This window comes from Papaver somniferum, chromosome 4 (assembly GCF_003573695.1).
Source record: "Papaver somniferum cultivar HN1 chromosome 4, ASM357369v1, whole genome shotgun sequence".
In the NCBI taxonomy this organism is placed as follows: Eukaryota; Viridiplantae; Streptophyta; class Magnoliopsida; order Ranunculales; family Papaveraceae; genus Papaver; species Papaver somniferum.
In genome coordinates this window covers 131,056,829-131,066,271 of record NC_039361.1, presented here as the reverse complement: position 1 = coordinate 131,066,271, position 9,443 = coordinate 131,056,829, and the positions used below count along the sequence as shown (strand labels likewise).

Sequence of the window (9,443 nt, the reverse complement as noted above, 5' to 3'; positions counted from 1 at the left end):
ACAGAAGACATAGTAAACAACATGACCCTTGAACCTAAACCAATAAAAACAAATGCTGCTTGTGTTGGTGTCAGTAGTTGCAGTCTTGGAGACTTCATGAATGTGACTAGGCGTACCTTGTGAGTGGTGGTTGTTACAACATCACAGTATTCAAATAGGTCGGCAAGTACAGATGCAGTAACGAGACCACTTATGTGAGCCATATCCATCATGAGAAAAGCCCCAACAGAATCTGCAATATTCAAGAAACATAGCAGGAAAGGGAATTAGGTGTGCGTAATTGGTTAACTAGTCTGATTCTCTGATCACTAAGAATAACAACTTTTGACAATCAAAATATATGTGTATACCTTTCCCATTCGAGGATAATCGAAATCAAGAGGATAAGCACTAGCACCAACAATGATGAGTTTTGGTCGAAAGAGGGTGGCAGTTTTCTCAAGCATATCATAATCAATAAGGCCTGCAAGTGAATTTGGTAATGAATGCAAATTATCAACGAATTATAAATGAACAACAATATACCACATAGTCATTACACAATATAAGAATGCAGAGCAGCACCTGTTGATTCATCAAGACGGTAGGGCATCGATTCAAAATAAATCGAAGTCCCAGATACCCGTCTTTTAGGAGTCATAAATCCATGTGACAAGTGACCTCCATGAGGAAGATCCAGACCTTGTGCCAGTTACATGAAAAAAGCCCTTTGTTGACAAAGTGTCTCTAGCTCATCAATGTACTCATTGCCACCATAATACCTACATTGCAGAATGAAATGATCAAATGCATTTCAATACAAATACAGGGAAAAAATACAACATTAAGCACCATCTTTACCTTTTACCAGAAAGCCCTTCTGAATATTTGTTTGTGAGACAAGAACCCACAGCTTCCATCACTGCGCGAGATGTAAAATTCTCTGAAGCAATGAGCTCCAAGCTGTTAAACTGACGATTCTTCTCACTATCAATTATTGAACGTACTTCAGGGTCTGCCTAACTTGAGAAGGTAATCTATCCGCAATAGTAGTACCCAACTTGGGAAAAAAAGTTGAAGAACCTTTAGTAAAAAGATTGGGTTGTTGTACAGCAGCACCCATTATTGCAGCTCCACTGTATGCCTGCATCTACTTCACTTCTCCTTAAACATAACAAGGAGCACTTCCTATCAGTATGCGATATATGTACTGAAGATTCATGAACTACAAATCAACAGTATGACAACAACAGGTGACAGATCTATGAAAAATAAGAGAATCGAAAGACATATTACAGTATTTCACATAAGTACTGAAGGGTAAGACTAAAAAAGGAGCAAAAACACAGCAAAGTCAGCAATCACAGGCACTTTGACAGCAAAATGATGATGATTATAATAAATGTATGCATAGCAGTAGGTATTTGGATTGGAACACTCTGCATCAGACATGTTTTGAACCTGCAAATTTCACAAAGATGTAACAGTATTAAAATACAGTATTTCACATACGTACTGATGGGTCAAACTAAAAAAAGTGAGAGATCTATGCAAGAAACAGATTTTAAGAGCAGTTTCTATGAGTATGCCATATATGTACTGCAGATTCATGAACTACAAAATCAACTGCATGACAAAGAATAATTAAGAATCTAGGAGAAACAACAGAATCGAAGCACGTAATACGGTATTTCACATACGCACTGATGGGTCAAACTAAAAAAAGTGAAAGATCTATGCAAGAAACAGAATCCAAGAGCATAAACAATGAGTATGTCATATATGTACTGCTGGATAATACGATCTGAAAGTGAAAACAAACCTGATTTTGAAAAGAAAACAGAAATATAATCAAATCGAACTAAAATAAGCTAAAAACTTAACAATCTAACCAAATAAATGAATAAATACGAATAAGATTCATAAAAAACAAACAGAACACAACCGATCTCCATGATCTATGCAAGAAACAGATTCTAAGAGCAGTTTCTATGAGTATGCCATATATGTACTGCAGATTCATGAACTACAAAATCAACTGCATGACAAAGAATAATTAAGAATCTAGGAGAAACAGAAGAATCGAAGCACGTAATACGGTATTTCACATACGTACTGATGGGTCAAACTAAAAAAAGTGAAAGATCTATGCAAGAAACAGAATCCAAGAGCATAAACAATGAGTATGTCATATATGTACTGCTGGATAATACGATCTGAAAGTGAAAACAAACCTGATTTTGAAAAGAAAACAGAAATATAACAAATCGAACTAAAATAAGCTAAAAAATTAACAATCTAACCAAATAACTGAATAAATACGAACAAGATTCATAAAAAACAAACAGAACACAACCATCTCCATGATCCAAAATTCAAATCTTATAATAATTCAAAAACTGTAGCAGAAATAATGAGTATGTCATATATGTACTGCTGGATAATACGATCTGAAAGTGAAAACAAAACTGATTTTGAAAAGAAAACAGAAAGATAATCAAATCGAAAGCTAAAATAAACTAAAAACTTAACAATCTAACCAAATAACTGAATAAAAACGAACAAGAATCATAAAAAAAAAACAGAACACAACCTATCTCCATTAAACTGTAGCAGAAAGAAGAAAACGAAAAGATTAAGCAACATACCTGTTAAAAATCGCAGAAGAAATCTTTAGAAACCCTAGTCCCAAATCCAGAAGAAGAAAGAGAGCAGAATTTTCCCAAGAATAATCGGCTGAATTTTTTTTTAGAAACTTTGAAATAGACTGCTTTAATATATGTAGGATTGGAAGGGTAGTTTAGGTATTTAGAAATTTCGTACAATTTGTCCCGCACGTGTACAGGACCTGGGCTTAAAAAATTTGGTCCATTTTCATGTTTTCTCTTAATTATGGACTTCTGATTAGTGGGCTTTAATGGGTGGACCTGCCACTAACTAAGAACACTATAATGGTACCTATTGGTAATTCCTACAATTTGATATACTCCCTCCGTACCTATTATATAGGCGGAGTTTAATATTTTTGTAGTACCATTAGATAGGCGGAACTCCACTTCCAAAATTGTTTTCTCCACATACACCCCTATTAATGATGCATGGGTATAATACAATCTAGTTTTACATGTGAGATAGAGATATATAAAATAATATTTGTATTGGAACAAGGTAAGGATGAATTTGGAAAGTAGAAGGAAATTTATAAAAACTAAACATTTTCTTATTTTAAGAGAATACTACTTCTCCGCCTATATAATAGGTACGGAGGGAGTAGTAAATAGGGGTTTTATTCGGGCGTTATCAAAGAGAGCGAATGGAGGTTTTTTAATCATTCCTAAGGTTTGTGGCCAACAATAATAATGGATTCCTACATTTACTACTGACAACCATCAGCGCAAGCCACCGGATCAAACCAATCTAGATTGAACTGGGAGGGGAGGGTGAGTTCACAGCCGCTAGTTGATTTCGACGGATGTATTCTGGCAATTGGATGGCACAACAAACACTACTATTGTGTAAGCATAGATATGAAACATTTTTTTTATTTTTCAATAGGTGGATTAAAATCTGAATAAGAAATTCGTGGGGAAGATAGTGAATAAGATCATTATAAGGTGATTGTTAATAATTAATAATGAAGAAGATGGTTAATAATGAGGAGTTAAGAAGTATAAACGATCATACATTCATACTATTTATTCGTGGATCAATTATTCCTTTAATTTTCAGTTTATGTTGGATTTTATAAACTTGAAATTTTAAAATGCATTGTTCAAATTATTATTATTGTTTGAACCATATATTTATATTTAAATTGATATTATTTACAAAGTTTTAAATATTTATTTTAATGTTACGGTAATTTGTGGGAAACTCGTTCCCTACGAGTATTTCCCATACTCATCCCTGCCGCAATTCTTAACGAGACGAGTATTATATGTTTATTTTTATGAATGGGGAGGAGATAGAATTCAAGGTCCCCACCCCATATCTGCCACATTGCATCCCTAATCTTGATCCGGTAGAAACAATACAATATAAATATTGGCTTATTGTTTGCTAAGTAATAAATAGGAAATAAATGGATATAACAAAAAAAGATCACCCATGTAAATCGCCACTCTACTTATCCTATTTATCACCCATGTAAATTGCCGCCTATATTTATCCTTTTTACCACTCATGTAAATTTTAAAATATCGTAATTACTACCTCTAGACTATTTTTTCACATCTAACAATAAAACCATCCCAATAGCCAAAAAAAAAAAAAAAGAGGAAACAAACCCTAAATTATAAATTATTTCTTTTCTCAGTCCCCACCAACCGAACGCAACTTTTATCCACTTTTTCTTGTTTGATATACAAAAAATTGAAGAGAAAGATAGTTCACAATTCATAGCCAACATGTACGATTCTGGACGATTGCGACAATTCTTAGTCGTCAAATACAGACGATCATAATACGTCAATTTCTGGACGACTACAACTGTTCTTAGTAGTTGTTTTCTGGACGACTACGACTCTTACTAGACTCTGAATTTCTGGATTTACGACTGTTTAGAACAGTCTTATGACGACGACAACTATGTTTTTTTCTTTTTTTGTTTATCATAATTAAACGAAACTTTAACCTAGGGTTAGTAATTTTTCATGGTTGTGTGCTGAAAATGGAGACCAATAGAGAAGAAAGAAAAATGCTTTCGCATGTGGTAAATAGAAAAAAAATAAAATTAAAAAATGAAATTACTTTTAACATTTTTAAGGACCGTCACAAATAGGTAAAGTGTGGGCGGGAAAGAGGCAGAGGTGAGACCTAATTTAGACTTGTTTTTGTTTTGTTGAATTAAATGGGAGAAGAGATTAATAACATATAATAATATTCCTCTTTGAAAGAACGTTTGTTGGATCGGTAGACTAGGTCTAACATAGTTGACAATAAAAAGTTTACTTAGTTAGTTAGAAGATAGACATAAACCCACTAATTTTTCTTGTTGATGTGGTCTTAATATAGACTTATCAGCTAACTTACCTAATAACTGAAATAATAAACAATATCTTTAGAAAATAAAATAAAATGGTAATAAACATACACTATCTTTAGAATGACTTTTATTTATTACTTTGTTTGTGTATTAAACCTTGTCATATACTAGTACTAGTTTGATAAATAGTTAAAGGAGTTCCAAATTCGTTTTTCTTTTTTGTTTGTTTGAGGAGAAAGCTTGATTGTATTAAAGAAAAACGTAACAAGGTAAAATGCACTCATTTTGTAGTTAATTTGACATGTTACATCCAATCAATGACAATGCTCAAATGTGTCACTAGATCTCTAAAAGAGTAAAATTTAAACCAATAGGTTTTTTAGTTTTCCCAATGTAATCCCCCCTAAATTGTTAATATTGGTAATTTACCCCTAAACTATAATTCTACCGAAAGTATCCTTAAAGCGCATGTGCGACTCATTCGTGTTGTATCTGAAGTATCTTTTTTAACCATCACGTGTGTGGCATCCCCTCTCTGAAGTATCTTTTTTAACCATCACCTGCTTCGCATCCCCTCACCTGCTTCGCATCCCCTCACTTGATAACATAAACGGTATTTACAAAAACAGTCAAAGATCCTTTTACCGGTTTACAAAATTGTCCTACTGTTATAAAGTATTTGCAAAACAGTCACTGGACAACTAACCGCGACGTTATGTCACGCGTCAGAGTTATGTCGGATGGTTGAATTACTTAATTTTCCCTAAGAAAAACACCTTGTAAAATCAAAAACTAGATCTCATTCGTATTTGTTCTTCTTCTCCTCTGTTTCTCGACCAGTTCTTCCTCTCTGCAACTAGAAAAAGAGTGGGTTTCCATGATAATTCTTTTGATTCTTCTTTTATCACGACGAGTTATTGAAGTTACTCACCATGAAGACGGCTATAAACATTAAGAGGTAACAATATTTGTGATTTTTCCATTTTTGGTTTCAGAATCCCTAGTTTTTAGATTTGGATTTTTCTAAATAAACCCTAAATTTATCGAAATTGGGTATTCCTTCATTTAGTTTGTTCAGTTTCCATTCAATTTGATGCTAACTTGATTCTGAATTCGACCAATTGGTTTCTGAAACCCTATTTTGAAAATTGTTTTTCAAGTTCAGTGATTTTGAATCTATAATTAAACGGTATTGCATGAGTTAGACCCTAATTTAATTTGATTCTGTAATTTGATTTATCAGTGAAGAAGAATAGGATTATGAATGGATTTTGTGGTTAAGAATAGCTTTGATGGAGTTGTTGTTGTGGTTAAGAATGATTAGGCGGTGCTGCTTTGCTGTTGGTGGTGGTGGTGCTGCTTGTTGGTGGTGAGGATGGGTATTTAGAGTAACAGATGGCTGATTTAATGAAGATGGTAGTAATTATGTGGGATGGAAGGAGCTGTTGTTGCATCTTGAACTGGTGGTACTGTAGTTGGTTGAAGCACTGGTGCTGATGATGATGCTTTTGCTACAAAAATTGCAGGTCTCAGACTGGTAATGCTATTGGTAGAACTATTGGTGTTGTATGAGATTGCAATGGTTTGCTGAGAGAATGGAACTGGTGATGATAATTGTTGATTGCAATGGTGATTAATTTGAAATGATGAAGCTGTTGCTGGTGAAATTGAGAATCAGATGAAGAAATGGAGGTTTTGGTTGCTGCTGTTAGTTGTAGCTGAATGTGTAGAACAGGGTATGAGTTGTAGAGCTTGGTGTTGAACTGTGGTTGCAGATGCAGATGTTTGAATGGCTTGGGTTGAGGCTTTGTGTAACAGATGACTGAAGTAATGGAGAAGATGGCGCCGAAAATTCAGCCCAGTTCAGGATCGTGGCACCATATTCAATCAAGGGTTCACCACTTCTTCTCTTGGGGTATAGCGACCGCCAACACCACCACCACCACCATCGCTATCACCACTTCATTAGCATCACCTCAACAACTGAAGAGGGGTATTTGGGACAAAACTCATACCGTTTTTCCAAAAACAGTCAAGTCGGATGGAGAAAGATCTTTCTGTAATCACTAATTTAAAGTATGATTTTGTAAAACAAATTAAGAAAGTGTGACTATTCTGTAAAACACCCTAACATAAAACAAAACCCGACACGTTCTTGATATTCTTCTCCATTAAACGGCGTGAACTAAGTTTGTTTTCTTTTTTTTCAAATCAAAGCTTACATGTGAATGCAAACCGAGTCCATCTATGTGCACCCGCGTTTAACCGGGGTGCACATTCCTCCCCTCCTAATTAGCTAAAATTTTATCTCACGTTATCTATTATTCTTTTTTATTAATTTTATTTTCTTTAACAAATAAGGAAACATGTACCGGGAAATAATCCCATAACTGCGCATATCTCTCCAAAGGAAACTCCTTCCATTAATTGTGAGTTTTCTTTTTCTTCTCTCTTACGAGCAACAAAGAAGATGGAAGGTCTTCTTCTTCAAGCTTGTGAAGATACAACTATGGAGGAACATGAGCCTTGCAACAATGAGATAATTGAACACGAAGATGCCATTGAAGATTATTGTTATAAAGATTATGGAACTCATAGTTTGGGTTATGCAAGTGATGAAGAAAATCGTGAGATGGATGATCAATGTTGTGATAAGGAAGAAGAAAATACCGAGTCAGAAGAAAGATTTTTTTGTAAGATAACTGAATTTGGGAATGAAGGAGAACCAAAGGTTGGAATGATATTTAAAACAACACAAAAATCTTATGATTTTATAATAGCCGTGCAAGAAATATAGGTTTTAGTGTACGGATTCAAAGAACAAATTAGAACAGGTATGATCCTAGTAAAATTCATCGACAGCAACTAGTTTGTACATTCCAAGGTTGGTATAGAAAAGTTAGGACGTCTGTGAAGAAAAGAGCTGAAAGGAGATTTGGATGTGAAGCGTTGCTCGAATATAAACTTAATTCTGCTGATAGAGTCGTGTTTCTTCCTTTTTCTGCTGTCGACTTATTTGCTACCTTAATTTGGTTTCATCTGGCTTTTGTAGTTGGCTCAAAAGTTGTAAGAATATCTCTGTTCCAACTTGTGTTTTTCTTAGCAAAGTTTTTTTTTTTGTAATTCAAACTCTTCATTTGCACCTATAATTGTTTCAGTTTGGCATTCTGGCTTTACCTTTCTCATTTTTTCGTTATACATACTTGCATCGCCAGAACTAGTAAACAATATGGAAGTGATAATGTCCAAATGTTTTTTTTATCAATTCGTAATTTGTAAAGACTGTGCAGTGATCCAGTAATTATCAACTTACACTAACAGTTCAGGTTTATCACATGGTACCGCCAGTCCACAATGCATACGGCTAAGATAGCGCCTGAAAAAACAGCTTTTAATGTGAGACCTGCTCAGAAACAAATGGTTGAAAGCCGGAGCACTAACATTTCTGGCAGTGACAAAGAGAGTTTAGTCTCTAGTGATGGAAAAAAAGAAGAAGGGAGTTTAGTCTCTAGTGATGGAAGCAACTCAGGTATGGCGTTTAATTGCAAAAATGAAGTTGATTCTGATCAGCCCATGGCTAATGAGCATAGCACCTACTTGTCCACTGGCAAAATAGATGAACAGTACGGAGGATTGGCCGAGCTAGATGATTTCCAAAGCTGGTTGCTATGTGATCGTCTTCAACATACTGAGCGTGCCAAGACACTCGTCCCATTTTTTACTCCGCCAATGACAAGTGAATTCCAAATTGGATCAAACTTTTTATGCCTATGTATTATACATCACCCTAGTTATATAGTTGTGATTTTTCTTTGGGCTCAAAGAGTTGTCATCGTCCCACATGATGTCGTACAAGATAAGTTCATCAAGATAACGCATGATCTCATGGAAATCACCTATTTCTCCACTAGCACCAACAAGAGTATATATGTTTTCCAATTGGTTTAACTCCTTCCACATTCTTGTACAGCAAAGATGAACCAAAGGAACCTCCCATATCCAGCAGCCATGAGTACTCAATCTCTTTACTTAATACCTAAAGCAGATGTTCCAGTTAAATAAGGGCTCAATGTTTTGATTTGTTGTCTTCGGGGCCTAACTCTATATCAGGAACCATGACCTACCATCTTCTTCATTGCTCGTAAGAGAAAAAGAACAATAAAAATCACAATTAATGGAGCTGCCTTTTGGAGAGATATGGGCAGTTATTGGATTAATTCCCGATACATGTTTTCTTATTTGTTAAAGAAAATAAAATTAATAAAAGAAAATAATACATAACGTGAGAGAAAATTTTAGCTAATTAGGAGGGGAGGAATGTGCACCCCGGTTAAACGCGGGTATACATAGACGGATTCATGCAAACCCGGTACATTAAATACCCAACTTCTATATTCCGACGGAAACCCATCAGAGGAATAAATTCAATTTTAAGAAATTCTTTAAAATTTAAACCTAAATTCTAATTTCAACCAAACCA

At 34.7% G+C, this 9,443-nt stretch overlaps 1 protein-coding gene and 1 long non-coding RNA gene across 3 annotated transcripts; one reads left to right on the top strand and one right to left on the bottom strand.

Annotated features, from left to right (window-relative positions):
* Positions 1–420: 420 nt before the first annotated feature.
* LOC113274263 lies at positions 421–1,017 on the bottom strand. The gene is made up of 3 exons (XR_003322911.1): positions 841–1,017; positions 565–761; positions 421–463 (listed from the first exon to the last, which is right to left on the bottom strand). It is a non-coding gene; the product is annotated as an uncharacterized LOC113274263 (long non-coding RNA).
* A 4,699-nt stretch (positions 1,018–5,716) lies between these two features.
* Positions 5,717–8,086, top strand: LOC113276575. Of its 2 annotated transcripts, none has more exons than XM_026526195.1 (2): positions 5,717–5,921; positions 7,325–8,086. In XM_026526195.1, the coding sequence occupies exons 1-2, from the start codon at positions 5,896–5,898 to the stop codon at positions 7,758–7,760; spliced, it is 462 nt and encodes a 153-aa protein (XP_026381980.1). In that variant the 5' UTR covers positions 5,717–5,895; the 3' UTR covers positions 7,761–8,086. The 2 variants fall into 2 exon arrangements, 1 of the variants encoding a protein (XP_026381980.1); XR_003324564.1 differs by lacking the exon at positions 7,325–8,086 and adding an exon at positions 6,207–7,134 and having other exon boundaries at positions 5,733–5,921.
* Positions 8,087–9,443: the final 1,357 nt, after the last annotated feature.

Bases quoted from the DNA above. Each gene is read 5' to 3' on its own strand.
- LOC113276575 (XM_026526195.1), top strand. From the start codon at position 5,896: ATGAAGACGGCTATAAACATTAAGAG. The intron at 5,922-7,324 runs GTAACAATATTT...TTAACAAATAAG, and splicing joins ACGGCTATAAACATTAAGAG to GAAACATGTACCGGGAAATA.